At 41.1% G+C, this 21,273-nt stretch overlaps 1 protein-coding gene across 7 annotated transcripts in view; it reads left to right on the top strand.

Annotated features, from left to right (window-relative positions):
• The first annotated feature begins 419 nt into the window (after positions 1 to 419).
• The window catches only part of NRP1 (neuropilin 1), a 158,134-nt gene continuing 137,280 nt past the window's right edge, over positions 420 to 21,273 (top strand). For 5 of the 7 annotated variants that reach the window (XM_011956183.1, XM_011956185.1, XM_011956186.1 and 2 more), the window contains exons 1-2: positions 571 to 1,166; positions 4,602 to 4,776. In XM_011956183.1, coding sequence (XP_011811573.1) covers positions 1,094 to 1,166; positions 4,602 to 4,776 — 248 coding nt within the window. In that variant the 5' untranslated portion in view covers positions 571 to 1,093. Of the gene's footprint in view, positions 472 to 570; positions 1,167 to 4,601; positions 4,777 to 21,273 lie in introns of those variants that run through there. The other 2 variants (XM_011956184.1, XM_011956187.1) reach the window with 2 other exon arrangements.

A 21,273-nucleotide genomic window follows, 5' to 3' on the forward strand; every position in this document is an offset into this window, starting at 1 on the left:
CCCGGCTTCCACTCCAGCCCGGCTTTCCCCTCCTCGCCCTCCAGTTCTGGGCGGAGGCGTCCAGGGGTGCCCCGTGGCTCCCCGCCACAGGTCTCAAGCTGGCGCGATGAGGAGTGGCAGGGGGTGACCCTGCGCTCCTCGCCGCCGCGGGCGCGGACCCCAGGATTTGAAGTTGCGAGAAGCCGCCGCCACCTCCCGGGCGCTCAGCACTGCGCGGCGGCGGGATCTACGCCTCCAGGAGCTGCCCAGCTCTCCCTCTAGGGGTGCAGAGCGAGCACGCGAGGTGGGCTGGCCAGACCCCGCGGCTGGCACCGACCTCTGCGCCCCTTCCTCCGACGCCCGCACCCACGCGCCCGGGGCGCAGACTCCCAGCGCCTTCCTTCCCGCGGAGATCCCTGCAGGATCTCCGGGAAAGACAGACAGACGGACAGGGAGAGCACTCGGAGGGAAAGTTGTTCATCCCCGTCTCCTGTCAGGCAATTACAGGCGAGCCCGAGCGGGGAGAGGGGCGGGATGAAGCCAGGGAAGGGCTCTGGAGTGGGGGGAGGCCGCAGGAGGGGAGGAGGGGGTGCAGTTGGTGAAACTCCTCTGTCTCCCGCTCATCTTTTCATTGCTCGTTCCTCTCCTTCCCGCAGACACCCGGACCTCCCCTGGGCGCCAGCTCCGCGGCTCCAACGGGTCCAGAAACAAGCCGGATTTTTTTTTTTTTCTTCCTGGAAATTGGCTTTGGTGTGTGTTGCACTACCTCCCTCCTCCCCCTCCCACCCACAGCCCCCCCTCCCTTTTTTTTTTTTTTTTTTTTTTTTTGAGACATGGCCCGGGCAGTGGCTCCTGGAAGAGGAACAAGTGTGGGAAAAGGGAGAGGAAGCCGGAGCTAAATGACAGGATGCAGGCGACTTGAGACACAAAAAGAGAAGCGTTCCTCTCGGATCCAGGCATTGCCTCGCTGCTTTCCTTTCTCCAAGACGGGCTGAGGATTGTACAGCTCTAGGCGGAGTTGGGACTCTTCGGATCGCTTGGATTCCCCTCTTTGCTGCATTTCCTTCCACGTCCTCGTTCTCCCGCGTCTGCCTGCGGACCCGGCGAAGGGAGAATGGAGAAGGGGCTGCCGCTCCTCTGCGCCGCGCTCGCCCTCGCCCTCGCCCCGGCAGGCGCTTTTCGCAACGGTAAGTGACAGGCGGAGGCGCGGGTGACAGCGGCGCCCAGGCTCCCAGCTGCCCGCCCCGGACTGGAGCTCAGGCGGGGCTTCCCGGGATCAGCCGGGAACAACCGACTCCCGGGCGAAGGAAACTTTTATCTGGGAGGAGAGATGAAGAAATGAGATCAGGCAGTTTAGGGCAGGAGGATTTCAGGTCTTTGGGCTCCCTCCTGACGTTGATCGTTGGGCTGCCGGGCTTTTCCTTACCTCTGCTACAAGACAGAGCTGCCTACCTTCCCGGATCAGCACGCCAATTATCTTAATAATGTTTCCTCCCAAAGGCAATTAGAAGAGACTCCCTTTCAAAAATCTGATGGCTGTTGAAAGTTAATGAACACTTTACCAGGAGATCTTACTTCCTGGTTCCTTTGCTGCGCCCCTAAGCCGTTTCCTCTGGTGGGTGATGGCCAGAGATATCGGTTTGTGGGTTGATGAAACTCCCTCCCCTGCCTTTGTACATCTTCCCTAATCTGTCTGGAGTATGACTGAAAGTTACATAGTGTCAATACAGGAATCTGATATATACAGTGTAAGGCACCAGGATACCTGAAAATCTCTAAGCTAGTTGCAGCTTCCACTCAGCTTTTAAAACCACTCACTGTTAAGTAAATGAAAAACTATACTGGGGTCTAAACAGTACCATGTAACCTAAATAATGTGTTTTAAAATGGGATCTGGTTGTAGGCATGTTTGACTTCACACTGTAAAGTAAGTGCAGGCAGCGGTATGCAATTATCTTTACAGTAAGTCGTCAGCAATTGTTATTAACTAATGATCAAATATTTACTTTTGTCTGGCTTAGATTTCAATCACAGTAATTAGAAGAAAAGAACATCCACTACTTACTGTGGTATATTGTTTTAATAAGAGACCGCGAGTGGAGGGCCTCATACCAACAGGAATTTAAATCACATCTTTATGATGGAAGTTAATCTCTCTAATATGCTTTTTCAAGGTTTTGTGATTTCAGCAATGGATTTCCCTCAGCAGCTACCAAGCAGTATTCTAAAGAGATGCTTAAAGCAAAACACATGAAAAAAAATTACGAACATGGAGTTCAACTTATTAGTGAACCCAAGTTGATGGCATTTTTCTATAATCTGGCAGGAAAGCAAGACACAAAAAATTATGAATGTAGAGTTCAATTTATTAATGAACCTGAGCTGGTAGCATCTTTTTATATTCTGGCAGGGAATGAAATAGCTTTCTCGTCCAACTGAAAGAGCTCAAATGGTTGGACTAGAAATTATAGTAACCCTGTCCTCCACAACTCTTTGAGACTAAATCCATAGCAGGGGTGTTCACAAGATAGATTTGAAGCGCAATGCAAAGAGCTATCAGACTTTAGGTTGTGAACTACACAAATATATATGCAGTACACACACACACACACACACACACATACACTTCTTAATTTTCTTAACAGAAATGTGGGGAATGCTGAAAATCTGGCTTTAGTTGGTGAGCTTGACCAGCAAAAGCCATGTTGCTATGCTTGAAGTGACCAGAGCCAGAAAATGCCACTGTAACTCAGCAGACCTCTTAAAGCCATGTCCACCTCCTCTAAGTAACCAGTGTCTGCTAAATTAATTCATTAACCTTATTTAGGACTAATGGTCCACAGTCATTAGAAATTGCTCTTTCTTAATCAACTGCTAGAGAGATTTAACAGAGCCAGGGAGTCTAGCAGTCCACATTATCTTATTACACTGTCACTTTCTCAGAAGTCACAGATTAAAGAGCTCTGGTGTGGTACCAAGTCCACCTAAATGTCTTCTGAAGTGACTCTGCTGAGTGACTAGAACCAGGGCTGTTTTATTTCACTCCTGTAACAGATGCCAGACACTACCATGATGTTTGTCCAGAGCTGGAGGAGACTTAATGAGACAAGGTCACTTTCCAAGTTTTCTGCACATTCAGAATAATGCAAGAGTCTCAGTAGAATCACATAACAGAGTCCAACATGATCATGAGCTGAGATTTTGAACTCCAGTTACAACATCATTTCTTCCTGGCAAACCTTACACTTTTACAATCCAATGCAAAGGAAACCAGAATAAGACTACCCCCAGTCTAAGGAACAAAGTCAAGCACCTAGTGATTGAGAAAAACAATATAACTTATATTGTCTTCTTTTTTAATTTATGGGAAATGATTTCTGTGATGCATGTAGCTTTATGCATTTTTGATGTGCACTTCATCTTTCATTTCCATTTGACCTGGTTTTCCTGTAATAAAATTCTGTAGATTTATAAATTCATGCTGAGAGCAAAGAATGCCATTCTCCTTCCACAGAGAATCTATTAGATGCAGTGTTAAAATCTATACATACCATTACTGAAAATTTGTGATTGATAGGCTTATATATTTCACTGCTTTCGTACCTGTTTCTCTTGTATAGTTTATGCACCAAATTTTTATTGCTCAAAATTAAGCATCAATAAATGTGGCAGCATTTCAGGCTGAGGTGCTCCAGTATGAAATCCATCATAAAATGTGACAATGAGAATCTATGCTGAACAATAAGGCAGTCCAGAGACTAGTTTATTTGGTTTATTTGGCTTCACTTGAGCATTTTTGAAATGAAGGCTCAAAATGAGTTAGCTCACCTTTCCCAGAATGTGAGAATGTGGGTTACCATACGTGATACCCACACCTGTGTGGTGGGTTATTGTTCACCCAACATTTAGGTAATTAGAATTAATGCCATGGGGCTATTTACTTTTTTTTTTTTCTGCCCCTTTGCTTTGATCTGATTTTTAAGAATGAACAACTTTACTTGGAGAAGTAAAGCAGAATTATTTCTGCTTCACCAAATATACTTTGTTCTCTGTTGATTTGGATCTCAAGAGCAGAGATAACTCAAAATCACTTAGATTTATGGGCAGATAAAACAACAACAACAAAAGGTTTGGCTTTAAGCCAATCAAAGACAATCCCCACTGATCAATGACATAGACCAGGCTTATCATCAAAAAACAACACAAGGGGTCGAACAGCATCTTTCAGTCACTTTCCACTTAGAACTTGCTACTTAATGTGATTACACTTCTTGGGGGATAATTAAGTCTAGCAGAAGCTCCCAGGGGACCATGTTAACATCAATTGAGGGGATTTAATGTTTTTAATGCTAGAAGACCTTTTCCTTAGGAAGAAACTTCGTGGCCAGGCGAAGAGTCCTCTCAGATCTCAGTTGGCTTTCTGCCTGAGTCAACCTTCCTGAGATCAAAGAGTGTTTTTCTGTGGAGTGTTGCACTCAGGGCCACATGAAGGACTTACGGGGACCTTTTAAAGTTCCCCTTAAAAAGTTAGGGAATGTTTAATAACCGATAATTTATACATAAAGCTAGATTACCTAAGAGGTTGTCAGGAAAGATCTACTAAAATCTTACTTTTATTGCAGATAAATGTGGCGATACTATAAAAATTGAAAGCCCCGGGTACCTTACATCTCCTGGTTATCCTCATTCTTATCACCCAAGTGAAAAATGTGAATGGCTGATTCAGGCTCCGGACCCATACCAGAGAATTATGATCAACTTCAACCCTCACTTCGATTTGGAGGACAGAGATTGCAAGTAAGTGGGAATGTGTTTGAACAGGGCACCACAGCACCATCTAGTGGTCACGCCTGTCTACGGGGGGGGGAGTCAGTGTGTACAATGTAGATTATAAATGGATCCAGGAGGGATTCCAGTCTCAGCCAGATTATATGTCAATGGTATAGAAATTGAATTACGTTAAGTGATTTCTGAGTTTCCCAAACCAGGAATATTATAGTTAAATGTGTAATCTCTCATACTCCTTCCTGTTAGCGCTTTTGGTTTGGGAACTCTTTTGTTAAGAAATGTATACACTATGTATGTTTCTTTTTGCTTTCTTTTTTTTTTTTTTTTTTCCTGGAGAGGGGAAGAATTAGACACTCAAAGATCTCACTTGCATTTTTATGAAATACAGAGGATCACTAATATATATCGCATCCACAGATAGTGGGATTGGAGATCTCACTGAGATACATCAAACTGTGACATATCTTATGATTAAGAACTGCATCTTACTAAGTTTGCCATGGAAAAAGCAAATTGTCATTGAATAATGACAATTATTCTTATGAAGTTTGACATGGAAAAAGCAAATTGTCATTGAATAATAATAAGGCCTACATGATAAGCCAGATGAGGGGTTTTGTAAATGGTGGATTATTGATTAAAATACTTTTATGGAAAATGTTAGAAAATAATTGTTAAGACACGATGAATACAATGGGAACTCAAATACACATCAGTGTTTCATCCATCTGCTTAGTCTTGCTATCTCTTTCTATTAAGTTTCTAAACATTAACTTATGCCAGATTTCGTTATTATGAAGACATTCTCACTACGAGACAGTCGAAATTATATTTCCTCACTTTATGTGAAAGAACTGGTATGTGGATATTGCTTTCCACAGTATCAAAAGTATGTTTTTACCTTGCACGTAGCAGTCCCCTCGGATACATATTTGCTGGTCTCTCCTGACACCCAACAGACCCCCTGTCTTTGTCTTTTACATGTTATCCCATTCTGACACACTGAAAGTGGTGTAGTCTCAGAGACTTGAACCTGAATATCCATCTTTTATTAAGTTTGTACATATATAAATAGTTTTATCAAAGAAAAATAATCAATTTAAATATCAATTCTAAAGTGTTTCTCAGGGACTGAGAGGGTTTTGCAAGTTTTAAAGTGGTTCAGTTTGGTGTAACTGTATATGCTATCTATAGACTGCTGCTACCATTAGACCTAAATATTATTTTGCAAATATATTCATTGTTAAAGACAGTCTATTTGAACACACATTTCTTTTGGGAAAGAACAGAGTAATATCAAAATCTTCCTACCTGTAGAAAGCGCTCAACAACCTGTTGAGTTGGTATAGTAAACTAGCTTTTCATGGTCAGACAGATGAGGGCATCTGGTTCATTCAACATTTTGGTGCCTAGAGAATTAGTATAAATCCATAGGCTGATGATCAGTTTCCAAATAATCAATGTATACTACAGTGCAATAAAATTACACCAATTCCAATTTAATCTTTGCTTTGTGATTCAGAAGTGCTTCAGGGCATTATATTGACTTTTTAATTGTATATGGAAGTTACCATTAATAGTGTTACAGTGACTGCTTGGAAACAAAGAGTTCATTGTATTTATTTATTTATTTTGCTAATATTCTTTATGGTGGTTTTTACAGTGTCAATCACCTACACAATCTGGATACTTGTTTTCTATTATATTTGATATACTTCATTAGTAGTAGTAGTAGTAGTAGTAGTAGTATTTGCTTTTTGACCATGTTTAAACTGCTGTAGGAGAACTTCTGGTAAAACTTACTCAAGTAATAACATTATTCCAAAAAATAAAGTGCTGTTAGAATTCAATAAACTGACGTTTACTAATTTCTAATCTGGAAATCAATACATGTAACATAATACTTAAAGAATTCAGAATAGGCCGGGTGCGGTGGCTCAAGCCTGTAATCCCAGCACTTTGGGAGGCCAAGACGGGTGGATCACGAGGTCAGGAGTTCGAGACCATCCTGGCTAACACGGTGAAACCCCGTCTCTACTAAAAATACAAAAAACTAGCCGGGCGAGGTGGCGGGCGCCTGTAGTCCCAGCTACTCAGGAGGCTGAGGCAGGAGAATGGCATAAACCCGGGAGGCGGAGCTTGCAGTGAGCTGAGATCCGGCCACTGCACTCCAGCCTGGGCGACAGAGTGAGACTCCGTCTCAAAAAAAAAAAAGAATTCAGAATAATCACTAGTTATTGGCAGTGGTGTGGTGGTAAATGTTTAACAGCTGGCTCTTTGGAGAAGACAAGTCAAGTCCTGATCTGTATGTAGCACATGCCAATTTCTGTGGTGTAAACACTCTCATCATAGCCAATTTCAAACTACCCATGTGATGTCACTGCCCAGACTAGCAAAGAAATCTGCACAGTTGGTTCTTATGAGCTGTTGGGTGCCAGATCCAGCACACAACAGTAGTAGAAATTTAAGAAGGGAAGCCAGTTGAATCACTTAATGTATGTAAAGGGTTTACAATTCTATTTGCACATTTCTTCTGGGAAAGAACAGAGTAATATAAAAATCTTCCTACCTATAGAAAGCACTCAACAACCTGTTGAGTTGGTGTGGTAAACTAGCTTTTCATGGTCAGGGAAATGAGGTCATCTGGTTCATTCAACATTTTGGTGCCCAGAGAATTAGCATAAATCCATAGGCTGATGATCAGTTTCCAAATAACCAGCGTATACTAATTATTACAACAGCATCTCACACTATTAAGATAGTGTCTAGCTTACAGTGGTGTCTAGCTCACAGTTAACCTTAAATAATGTTTTGTCATATCATGGTGTCAGGTGGGGTATGAAGGGATTAAAGGAGCACCTTTTTGGTTAGTTTTCTTTTTAAAAAGTACAATAAAGGATTATTGTAATTCACAGAAAATGACAATTTTAGTGATATCAGCAAAGTATTTGAGAAACTGACATGACCGAGAAGATGTTACCGAACAATCTTATGATGGTGACTTTGCTTTTTTAATGCTACAGAGTAAGGTGATTTCTTAATTGTCCCAACTGAGGCTTTGCTCTCTGTGAAGGTGCCATCTCCTGACCAAAGTTGAAAGGCTGATATATTTAGCCTGATGAAGTCAATGGAGATTAGATCCATGGAAAATATCTTCGCGCTGTGTTTTGAAGTGTTGCAATGTGATCTTTTTATCAATGAGAAACTCCAGAAAGATACAGGAAGAACAGCATAAGGCATTCCTTTCACTATCTTTCTAAGCTGATTCATATGAATGACTCGTGCTCAGTGCTGAAGGGTGCATTTGAGATTCTACAAATGTGGCAAAATACTTACCTCCTTTTGTGAAGGCTTTGAGATGAATCCACAGTTCTAAATTTTACAGGGGGTTGGAATACCCCAAGAAAACAAAAAACAAAAAACACGGGAACACCAGAAATTCTTTGAAGAACAAATTCATAGACTTCAAAGTTTAGATTAGAATCCTAAACACATAGTTTTGTTATTAGGGTTTTTTTTTTTTTTTGTACTTTATATCAGGCTATTTACAAAAGTGGATTTGAAGTGGCACAAAACTAGGCACAGTTAAAACCACATTCAGAAAGCTGGTGAGCTTTTAGTTATCACTCCTTTTAAGAACAAACTATTCATCTTATTTAAGATATTTAATACTTTTCCTTGTTTCAGCTACATTATATGTCTGTTGGCAGTAAAAAATATTTGCTATACTGATGTCATAGGGCTACTAGTAGGATCAAGTAGTAGATAGGAAAGCCCTTTTAAAAGGTAAAAGTGACCCTCAAAATAAGTTATCATTATTATGATATCTTTAACAAGTTGGTGATTGTTGGAACATTTGGAAATATGAAACTAAACATACGTCAAACTAAATCTGTTGATCCAGTAATGAGATGATTTGCATGTGATCCACCCTGCATTTTCTGTTGAAATGGTCAGTACTTGTACAGTCAACTTTCACCCTGAGAAAGCTTAAGAAATCGATGTCTTAGTACATTTGCTTATTGTGAAACACCTTTGAAACCCAAGTAAACAGTTTTCTTTTGCAGAGTATAGGGATGGTTAAGTCATTAGACCAGCCACACAGTTCTGGCAGAAAAAAATAATTTTATTCAGATTTTTATTGTCTTATGTATAATTAGGTAAAAAACATCATTTCATAATCTTAACAATACAGTATACAGTCACTTCTCATGTGAATAGCACCAAGACTGACCCAGTTCATAAGAAATTCTGGACCATACTTTGCAAAATGGTTGTTAAGTTTTTGCAGTGGCTATCAAAGGTGGATATTTCATTAGGAAAATTAAATGTGTAAGTTGTGCCCCAGTTAGTTTTAAAATGTAACATTCTGTGTCTGTGCCACCACTGAATGAGGTTTCATTTCAAATAAGCATCAGAACCATAATACTATAACCCCTTAATTCTTTCATTGAACAAGAATTGGTGTAAATCAGTCAGTCAACAGAGCAGTGGAGCGTCTGTCTGCAGGGCTAACACAGGCCTGGGATTTCTAGCTAGATATATGCATGATTTTATTATTCAGTTGAGAGGATTCTAGAGAATGCTCACCGAAGCAGGTGTTGAGGGAGAGGAAGGAATGTTGATTTCTTTTGTGCCAGCAAAATCCTGCACACTTGTGAAGTGTCAAAACATAATTAAAAGTAGAAAAGCAACAAAGAATTGACCAGTGGAGAGTTCTCGGAAAGACATGTTCATTGCACATTGAAAATGACTTTCAGTATTTACATCGAACTAGTTAGATCTTACTCCACTAAAGTTTTCTTCAATGGTAAGGCAGACATCTTGAATCTCATAAAACTTTATATCTGTATAATAAACAAGAATGTCATTGATACGGTAGTTAGAATTTATGAAACTTCTCCAGTTTCCCAGCAATGCACACAATCAACATGATAATTTATAATGGTTTGTGACAAATACTGCTGAGCAAAGAGGTGTGTGGTTACATTCAGATCAGATGTCACCATCCAGGGAGCAATAAACATTTCACAGACATTGGGTTAAAAACATTAAGGAAATGAATGCAAAGCTCTAACAAAAGTCTAAAAAGGTGGTAGTGTTGGGGGAATCAAACCCAGTAGTGCTTTTCCTACCGACAAGAAGAAAATCTTACCGACTTCAGTGTCTGATTTGAAGTGCTGTTTCATATCATGGCATAGTTGCTTTTTTCATCTATGATTTAGATTCGTAATCTCTCCTATGTGTAACCAATAATAGGCATATTTTTCCTAACTCAATGCATTCAAAGGCTGATTGCATTTTTGTAACTTCATAAGAAATTTAACCATAGTGAAATTATAAGCAAATAGAGATGATATTCTTTTCAGAATTTTGTTGGAATAATTCACACATTGTTTCTTTAATGCTACTTGTTAAATTACCTACATTATTACAAACTTTGAAACAGTGCTAATGTCTTTTATTTTCAGAGGATATAAACTTATGGAATGAAAAATAATCTGCCCCTTGGTTTCTCAAATCTGATTATTCCTGCACATTTACATTTAGTCCTGCACATTTGCACTTACTGGCACTTTTTGGAGTGTAAGTTCCATTTTCTGTTTTCCTGAGTAATATTTTCTGTTTTAATCTTTCCTTATTATTATTAGCATGGATTTTTTAGGGTTAATTTGGATTTTTAAAAAATGTTACATTAAAATACTATTTTTCTCAATCACTGAGTTTTTGGCTTTTTGTATCCAAGGGAAGTGCCTCACTCTAGTCCTGTATTTTAGAGCATCACTTACACTAAAACAAAATCCTTGTTTTATGGGAAACTGAATTTTTTAAGCCAAAATACATCTCTATTTTCCATATGAAATAGAGAAGAATATATACCTTTAGTAAAGTATAATATATATTCAGAAAAATACACAACACAAGTATAAGAGCTGATAAAATTTTGCAAGGTGGATACATCCACAAAACCAATCTTGAGGCCAACATTTCCAGCTTCCTAAAAGCCCTCTGATGTCACTTTTAGTCACCAACGTTTGCCCTCAAGGGCAATTGATGTCCTACCTTATGCGACTTCATTTTTATACATTTCAAAATCAGGTAAAACTAAACTAGAGTCTTAGAAGTTTTTATGTACTGGCCAGGCACGGTGGCTCACTCCCAACTTTTGGGAGGCAGAGGCAGGTGCATCACTTGAGGTCAGGAGTTCAATTGAAAACAGCCTGGCCAACATGGTGAAACCCCGTCTCTACTAAAAATACAAAATTAGCTGGGCATGGTGGTGCATGCCCGTAGTCCCAGCTACTCGGGAGGCTAAGGCAAGACAATCACTTGAACTTGGGAAGCAGAGGTTGCAGTGAGCCGAGATCTGTGCCATTGCACTCCAGCCTGGGCAACAAGAGCAAAATTCTGTCTCAAAATAAGAAGCCTGTGGGTACTATCCTTGAATATAGACAGTGAAAGTCTTTGGAGTGGATATAGAAAAAAATAGGCACTATTTCTAATCAAAAAGCAGGATCCTACTGATGCATTTTCTAATTATTTTCAGTGGCTACTGAAGGAAATATCTCATCTTTATTTCAAAGTTTTCAATCTGGAGCCTGCTTTTTATGCAGGTTTTCTGTGCAAGCAAATTCAGAAACATCCTCCTTTGCCTTATTTTTCTTCATCTTTTTATTTCTGGTTTTGATCTCTAGTGACTTCTCAATATGAGAGGCACCGCCACCAAGCTCAAGTCAAATAAAAAACTATTGGTGGAAGAATGAACCCTCCTCACAACAACTGCAGGCCAAAGCTGCTACTACTACTTGCAGCATCCTTAGTTATTACTCAGGCAGATAACTATCTACTTTCTTCCTTTTGATTTTTTTCCCCATTAGCACTGAATTTAATTTGAACAGAGCCTCCAGTGTTTAATAAAATTAATTTACTTTATTATTCTTTAGTATAAGCAATCACATTTGATCATAATGAATTTTGAGTATTACGAGGTTGTTTTGTGTTACGCATTTCTGTAATTTAAAGGAAGCAACTTTGCGAGTTAAAGGAGAAGGCTGGCTGAAATCTTATCAAACTGAATCAACATGTGCATGGCATTTCCAATGAGATTTCACTTTAGGGAGCAGGCACTTAACTGATCCAAGTGAGACATATGTCTTCAGCCGGCATGCACATTCTCAGTTCCTTTCTTTCCAGCATAAAACTTGATACTTGCATGCCTGCTGACATGGATCCACAGAAGCACACACACAAACACATATGTGTGTGTAAAGGAAGCTAAAAAATAAACGTAACTAATTGCAGTGGTAGTATTCATCCAGGCTGATCATTAAGCCTAAAGAAAAACAAGAAACAAAAATTCGTGTTTGGATCAGGTTCCAAATGCCTTTTGCCTGGGTGTTCGTTATCCATCCTGATTGTAAGAGTCAGTGGCCTGGCAGTTCATTGCACCTTGAGAGGAGGGTTCTCCTGCTCTTCTCTGGTTGATTGGCCTGTATCTGTTATCTAGAGCAGTTAGTACTGTCTTATGGTTGAAACAATTCAGAATCTTCACAGATAGCTTAGGACGTGAAACACGTTCATTCAGAGCTGTACTAAGTTCTGCAGAGGAGCAGAGGAAGAAAAAAAAACAAAAAACAAACAAAAAAAATCAGAGTATTTTGGCTTCCGTCTACTCAATTCCTTTGTAGAGTTCAAGTTCATGGAGAACTTTTGCCTTGTAACGTGGTCTTCCTCCTCATCAAGCCCAGGTCTTTATTGCTAGATCTTCTTTGATAAAGATGTTGCTTTCTTCTTTAATTTAAATGATCATAGAGTGTTTGGGAAGGAATAATTATGACCGGTTTTTTTTTTTTTGAAAAAACTATTTATTTATTTAAAATATAGAAAGATGGGGGTGAGGGGGACTTCTCACTATGCTGCCCAGGCTGGTCTCGAACTCCTGGGCTAAGCCATTCTCTGCCTCAGCCTCCCAAAGTAATGAGATTACAGGCGTGAGCCACTGTGTCCAACCTATGCCAGGCTCTTGCTGTTGAGTCTTCAATATGTGCCCACTATGGGGATGAGAACTCACTTTTCTCTCATCCTCATTTGACAGCTGAGGTCCCTGAAGTTTGGAAAAGTTATATCAACAGAACCCAAATAAACAGTTGCTGCCTCACAAATCTTTCTGTCTTTGTGATCAAAGTCACACTTGGAGGTGTCTTCTGAATGAGGAAATTCTCATGAAACGTTACCAGCTTATTTTTTCTTCAAGCAACTCTTTTCTTTTATTAACAAGTTCTCAAGAAAGTTTAAGTATCAACCAACTAATTCTGAGGAAGGACTTAATTTTTAAACTTTAAGTTCAAATTAAATAAGCACTTGTGAAAACTGTGCACAGAAACTTTCAACCAATTGGTGGTTTTCCACTCAACTGAAGCTTGGCGGGAGTGGTGGCTCAGGTCTGTAATCCCAGTACTTTGGGAGACGGAGGTGGGAGGATTGCTTGAGGCCAGGAGTTCTAGGCTAGCCTGAGCAACATAGCAAGGCCCTCTCTCTACAAAAAATAAAAAATTAACAAATTGTGGTGGTGGGCACCTGTAATCCCAGTGCTTTTGGGGGCCAAGGCAGGAAGATCGCTTAGGCCAGGAGTTTGGAGTTTGAGGTGACAGTGAGCTATGATCTCGCCATTGCACTCCAGTTTGGGCAACAAAGCAAGATTCTATCCTTAAATTTTTCAAAGAACAAATAAATAAAAACTTGCTTTAACTTAGGAATCCTGAGAAATAAATGTCTAAATTCTAGTGCTTTTTGTTGATGGAGTTTAAAAGCACAAAGCACACATAAATACAATATTTATTTAAAGCCTAACAACCCGGCCGCACGTGGGTTTGATCTGTTCAACTGGTAAAAGGGCATATTAGATACCACTGTGTCCAATGCTTGTTCTTAGGCCCAGAGGTAAGAAGGCCTCATTCCCCTCCAAGCGCTGGTCATTTACTTAATCTCAGGTAAATAGCAGGGAAGTGTTCTTCTCCCACGGCTCCCTCATTCATACAATTTCGATTCTTGCATTTGTCATGGTGGCTCTGTAAGGGTTAAAGGGAGACTGTTTGCTCAGGCACTGGGTTCCTCAGAGAAATGGAAGAGTGTTTTCTGAGAAGAAACAGATGCTCCAGTGTATTTTGTTTTTATCTGGGTGGATACTTTGTACAAGCAGCCAGCCAGGTTGGAGGTGATGGCCTGCTGCTTCTGTGATAGACTGCTATGTCACGGAGAGAGTTTCCAGTCCCGGGCTGTAAGACGATGCTAACTGTCTCTCAATTCCAGTTCTTATATTTCTCTGGAATAGCCGAAGATGGCAAAGGCCAGTCAATATAGTCACGATTCCAAGTCCTTTTCTGACTCTCTAACGCTACCAGCAGGGCAACTATTATACAAGATACAAGCAACCTGGGAAGTGGCATGGAAAGAATTAAGACGTGGTCAAAATCTTAATCTTACATAGATCACTTCAAAATATTTAAAGGCACTACATTCTTACATTTAAAGAGAAAAAGAACACACACTCTCGACTCAAAGATTAAAAACCAGACACAAGTCTCTACAAACCTAGAAGAGCTGAGGCTGACTTGGTCTGATGAGAGATTAGGTTGTTTTAGATGTGGTAACCCCTGACTAACTAAGATCACTGTTTTATCTTTTTAAAAAAATCTCAGTTCATAGTTGTCTGTCTTTTTTATTCTGAAATAAAGTGAGAAAGTGGACATTTATTTGTTTACACATTTGGTCACAGAAAAAATGGTAAAAATAATTTAAAATGTAAATTTCTAGCCAGGCGCAGTGGCTCACCTATAATCCCGGCATTTTGGGAGGCTGAGGCAAGCAGGTCGGGAGTTCGAGACCAGCCCGGCCAATATGATGAAACCTTGTCTCTAGTAAAAATACAAAAATTAGCAGGATATGGTGGCATGCACCTGTAATCCCAGCTACTCAGGAAGCTGAGACAGGAGAATTGCTTGAACCCGGGAAGCAGAAATCACAATGAGCCGAGATCAGGCCATTGCACTCTAGCCAGGGCGTCACAGAGAGACTCTGCCTCTAAAATAAATAAATAAATAAATAAATAAATAAATAAATAAAGTGTAAATTTCTAGATCAACTCACTGTTTTGGAAAGATGGCAGCCAGTCAAATTGACAAATTCCAGTTAATGTGACAGTCTGACCACAGCACTCTATTTTGCCTTCCAACACCCATCTCTGTAGAGTCCTCATTCTAACTGTACAAGTGCTCATCTCCCGTTTGGGTGGCAGACTCCAGCGAGACGAAAACCATGTCTTACTTACTTATATTTCTACCTTTTACAGTCCCACAGAATACTTTGCACATGTAGACACTAGTTTAAACAGCTGACACTTGTATTGAACTCAAAATGAGGTATATGAAGAGTCGAGGTGAAAAACCGCAATGTGTCCCTGAGAAGCGTCTGTGACCCACAGTAGGTCATACGGAGAAGAGATCAGCAAAAATTCAGCAAAGAGAGAGTGAAAGGGACAATTTCAATAACTGCTGAAGTGGGTCGTCCGTCTGGATAACAACCTTTCAGAAGGCACTTAAGACAGCCACTCCCTGGACGTTGGAGTGGGTGGCTGACTGTCTGCATTCAGAGAGTCTGGCCACATCCGCTCCTCCTCACTCCCTCCAACTTAATCAGAGGCACTTGATTTTAAATTTTGGGGCCTCTGATTCCCAACAGCAGGGGTAAGGGCTACGGATTGTCTGGAGAGAGACTGGATTCCGGAGCAGGATTTTTTTTTTTTTTTTTTTTTGACAGAGTCTTGCTCTGTCGCCAGGCTGCAGTACAGTGGCCCAATGTTGGCTCACTGCAACCTCCAGCTCCTGGGTTCAAGTGATTCTCCTGCCTCAGCCTCCCGAGTAACTGAGACTACAGGCACGTGCCACCACACCCAGCTAATTTTTTGTATTTTAGTAGAGATAGGGTTTCACCATGTTGGTCAGGCTGGTCTCAAACTCCTGACCTCAGGTGATCCACCCACCTCAACTTCCCAAAGTGCTGGAATTACAGGCTGAGCCACCGTGGGGCCCCAGAGCAGGCTTTTACACATGCCTGGCACGCCCCCTTGGGTCCAGAGTTTGTTCCTTCCGGTGGGTTCCTGGTTTGCTGACTTCAAGAACGGAGCCCTGGACTTTTGCAGTGAGTGTTACAGCTCTTAAAGATGGCACGGACCTAAAGAGTGAGCAGCAGCAAGATTTATTGTGAAGAGTGAAAGAACAAAGCTTCCACAGCATGGAAGGGGACTTCAGCGGGTTGCTGCTGCTGGCTGGAGTGGCCAGGTTTTATTCCCTTATTTGTCCCCACCCATGTCCTGTTGATTGGTCCATTTTACAAATCTTTAGCTAGCTACAGAGCTCTGATTGGTGCATTTTTACATAGCACTGATTGGTGCATTTTACAAACTTCTTGTAGAAAGGTTCTCTAAGTCACCACTGGACCCAGGAAGTCCAGCTCACCTCACCTCTCACCCTTTTCCATGATCAGTTACACTGTGGGAACAGGCTGCCAAGCCTAACTCAGATGTTTGGAACATATTTCAATCCTGGCTCTATTAGAGTTCCTTATATTACCAAAGCTGTGCTAGCACCTTCTTCACTGCTATTAGGTGGGCACAAAAGTTCCTGTGGTTTTCGCCATTGAAAGTAATGTCCAAAACCGCGATAACTTTTGCGCCAACCTAATACAAAAGGTAGTTCATAATTTTATTTTTCAGTGAGGTGTGGCACTAAGCTAAGGAAACAGTGAGGGATTTTGTTTGTGTGTGTGTTTAGTACTGATTGGAATTGTCATTTCTGTTTTCCTTAGGAAACAGCTTTGCATTCTTCTTCCCGTTTATCCCAATGCCAATTTCTTTGTCCGTGTCTGGGGACACTACTGAGTAACTATTAGGATACATAGGTTCAGTCCTTCCAGACATCCCCACTTCTGTCTTCAGCTAATCTAGCAACCTGATGTGTGTGTTAGTTCATTCACGCAAGCTGGGGATTTCGGATTGTCAGGGGATCCTGTTAGCAGCTCCCTGTGAAAAAGAGTTCTGGTGAATTAGGGATGTGCGTTACAGTCGCACCTCTGCCATTCATTCTTGTCTGTGAGACTGGAGATGGGTCATATGGGTTGGGTCCCAATACGTGAATGGCTCATTATGGTACCATCAACATCGCGGATTTGACAATGTTAACCAGTACAGCCCAGGAAGATGTGACAATGACCAGGTTTCCTACATCAGAGTCTGCCTAAGTAATGCCACCTAGACACAGCTTTAATTCCGAAACAAAAGTGCTTTCCTTCCTCTACCTATCTCAGTAACACAGTGTTGATGAGCTAATGTAGATGGAAGTGTCTTACGAATATAAGAGATGTACATATTTATAAATAATAAGACCTAGGTATTACTATAACAGGAAGTGCATCCGCAGGTTTTGTTCCTTAAATAAGTTCAGGCTGTAAACAATAACGTCTGCATCCTTAGGAGGAGACACTTACAAATATTTCAAAAGCACTGAAGCACTGCACATACACACAATAGAGTTAGTATCTATGCTCAGTGTGCATTCAGTCAATGAGAATTTCTGAGTGTTCTAATAAGTTGACCAGTTAAGTTTCTTATAATTGCAGCCTTCTGAAGATCTAGATGGACGGAGTTTCTGGAAAACCTCATGGAAGATGCTATTTCAGTGTCACAAACTTGATAATAATAGCATCAATGACTTTAAAAAATATTATTTTTTCATGTGTGCTTGAGGACTTGTAAATATGTTCAGTGCATTCAGACCATAAGCCAGCCCATACTTAAATAGCAGTATTTAAGCCAATAGCTTTGTGGTTATTACACAGGATTGCCAGTCCTTGCCAATCAATTCAACCAAATAGTGGCATTATGTTCCTTTCCAAGAAAGAGAAAATGACATGGATTTTGTAGCATAAATCCACAAGGAAAGGCAGCTGATAAATAAATGTTTTTAAACTGATGGTCCATTCACATCATTTTCCCTCTATTTCTAGTATCCCCTGTCTTCTGACCTTGCTATCTCCTTCCCGCATTTCTAGTTATGACAGGTTTTCCAGTAGTAGGGAGGGGAGTTGGTTCTTAGTGGAAACAACAAGGAGCATGCTTGCAGGAAGGATCCTGGGATCATGGCAGAGAAGAGGCTACTATTGTAGCTCCTTATCCCCACCTCACTATGTGATACACATGATATCTGCAATTCTTCAAAAGCATTCTCAGCCCTTCTTCATTTCACGTGGCTACAGATGTTGCTGGGAGATCCATCAGAAGGGATTGGCTTTCTTTCTTGTGGGACTGTTATGGGCCTCTGTGGGTCAAATGGATTCTGTAGGATCTAACTCTTTGTGAGTAGCAAAATTCTTCTTGGACCTTGTTACCTTGCAAGCAACTATTTCATATATATATATCTCTCACCCTCTGTCTCACTCTTTTTCTCTCTTTCCTATTACTGTCAAGGTATTGAAAGTGGTGACTGCAGTTCAGGACTCTACTTTCTTACTTAGCTGTCTTCAGCATAACAGTATAACTTCAGCATAACATTGCCTCCAGTGGACTGAAACTGTTTGCTCAAATCAAATACTCCAGTGACTTCTAATGCTTCAAAACATTGGCCAATTCTTGGCCCTAATTTCTCCAAATTTTATGCAACCTTATACATAATTGGCAACTCCCCAGTGTTGGGACTTTCTTCTCTCCTGCATCTCATGGTGCTGTGCCATCTTGGTTTTCTCCCCACTTCGCTGACCTATTCTCTTTTTTGACTCTATTTCTCCTCCAACACTGAAATGTAGGCATTGGCCAGGGTTTTGCCTTTGCCCCAAATCTTTGCTCTCTGAATACCCTTTTTGATCTTAGCTGCTAGGCTCAGATAATACCTAGCTTCCTGGATCTGACGTGAGCATTGGCCTCAGACTTACAGATTCTTTCTGGAGGATGTTGACCACCTGGAGGACTGACCATTTCCTAAATTAAAAACAAAAACAAACTTTGCATCTTCCTATGCAAATGACTTCTCTTCTGCCTTGTCTCTGTTTTACTGATTCTTTCATTTCCTACTTATCCAAATTTGAAACTCTGGAATATCTCCTGATTCCTATTAGTCTCCCACATCTAGTCAGTTTAAAGGCCTCTCACTTATCTACTATGTCTCTCCTATCTCTTCTGTTACATTTCTGCAGGTATTCGCTAGATGCAAACACTGTTTAACCTATCCCTGGAGTGATTGCATCAGCCTCCAAAAGAGGCTTTCCTCCTTCGTGCCTTCTGCTCAGAAGCATTTAGAATTCCCCATTTCCTCCCTGCCTTGGTCGGTGCTTCTTGTCCTTTCCCAGGAAAGTAACAACTTTTAGCTAGAATAGGTAGGGGAGCCACAGGAAGCCAGATAAGGAGATAAGGCCGGATAAGGCCTTCTCTCTGGCCTTATCCCCAGTGGCTCCCTTATCTATTCTAGCCAAAACTGGTCACTTTCTAGTTCTTGAAGCTCACTCCTCCTTTCCCCAACCCCATGCCTGTGCATAGGATGTTTCCTTCACAGGTGTGGTGGGGGTAAATGCCCTTTACACACCTGAGACTCCCTGTCAAAATGTTACTCATCATCCTAGTTCTACCTGAAATGATGTTTCCTTCATGAAGCCATTTTTGATAACCAGCTACCAAGTAAATGTGGTCTTTCTTTCTCTGTCCTGTGACACTTCTGAGAACCATGTTTATACTTCATGTTCCTTGTGCTATTCTGTATTGTGTTATAATCATTAATATTATTCCACTATTCTCCCAAGATCATACAGTAGTCACAAACAGGGACTAGTATTGTTTTCTACTATTCAGAGCCTAGTTTAGTGCTTTGCATATAGTAGGTGCTGTTAGTACTTGACAAATTGAATTGGCCAATGGACATCAAGTGAGTCTTCTCCAATTGGCCTATGGACAACCAATGGGTCTTCTCCAATTGGCCAATGGACATCCAATGAGACTTCTCTAGTGTGTTCCTTTAGCACAGGAAGACCAAGTCAGCTCTCTAGACAAAGGCTTAACTTAATCATACTGTAAAATGTTCACTTATTTTTCTCATTTACATAGTAAACCCTCCTTTTTCCTGGATAGTTGAGTCAGACTCACATGTTCCCCCTAAAAACCTCTATTTTTAAAAGCTTGAATTTTTACATTTGAGTAGCTTTAGCTTCATCTCAAAAAATCTGCAGAGGTAGTGCTTGGCTGAAAGCTTTCCTTTCTGTCTCACAGTCATCTCCATAATCTGTTTTGGAGTTGAACGCATAAAATGTATTAACGTTGTAGGCATACGTCCTCATTGCTGAGTGTTTTCTGACATCCCCACAACTCTTGGGACTTTGTGTCACAATTCTGTAAACTTGGTCTATTGTATATTCACATCTGGGCTCAGGTCCAAACCACCTTTACATAAATTAAACACAAATAATTTAGAGCCTGCTTCCGTTCCAGCTGGCAACCCCAGTAAATGCACATGTTAACTTCACAGCAGGCTTGCCAGGGAAGAGGCAGAAAGTGAACTTCTTCGTTAGAGAAGTTAACATGGGATGCATTCCTAGCAGAATGGTGTAAATGTGTTAGTCCATACCACCAGAAAAATAACAAGACTCCTGTCCTAGACAAAGATGCTACTTGGAGGAACTAGCCCAGGCCTACCTATTTCTGGAGAGGGCAATGAGAGGATTCCACTGCTGCTTGGGCTATCCCCTCTCCCTCCATAGCAGTGTTTTCTAAGTGTTTCTTAAGGCATGTGGCACAGTGTGTTCATGTCAGCCCAAGAGAAAGAGGCAAAGTAGTAGATGCATGATGACACCTACAACAGGAAACCCCAGCCTCCACAGCTGTTTTTATCTTTCTTACTAGTTCCTCAATGTTACTGTCTTACACTTAGGTTTCCACAATATTTCCAAATGTTTCTGTTATCTGTCTATTCTAGAAACAAACAGAAAGCACTCCCTCCTTCTCAACTCTCTAGTTTGTCTGCAACCATAGAAAAGAATGACTTACATGACGCTGGACACAGTGGCTCATGCCTGTAATCCCAATACTTTGGGAGACCAAGATGGGAGTATGGCGTGACACCAGGAGTTTGAGAACAGCCTGGGCAATACAGTGAGACCCCATCTCTATAAAAACTTTTTAAAAATTAGCCAAGCAAGGTGGCATGCACCTGTATTCTTTGTTACTTGGGAGGCTGTGGAGGAAGGATCATTTGAACCCCAGGAGTTCAAGGCTGTAGTGAGCCATGATCACACCACTGCACTCCAGCCTGGGCCCCAGTGCAAGACCGCCTCTGAAAATAGAGAGAGAAAGAGAGAGAGAGAGGAGGGAGGGATGGAGGAAGAGAAGGAAGGAAGGAAGGAAGGAAGGAAGGAAGGAAGGAAGGAAGGAAGGAAGGAAGGAAGGAAGGAAGGAAGGAGAAAGAGAGAAAGAAA

Source organism: Colobus angolensis, unplaced genomic scaffold (genome assembly GCF_000951035.1).
Source record: "Colobus angolensis palliatus isolate OR3802 unplaced genomic scaffold, Cang.pa_1.0 Scaffold41, whole genome shotgun sequence".
Classification (NCBI taxonomy): Eukaryota; Metazoa; Chordata; class Mammalia; order Primates; family Cercopithecidae; genus Colobus; species Colobus angolensis.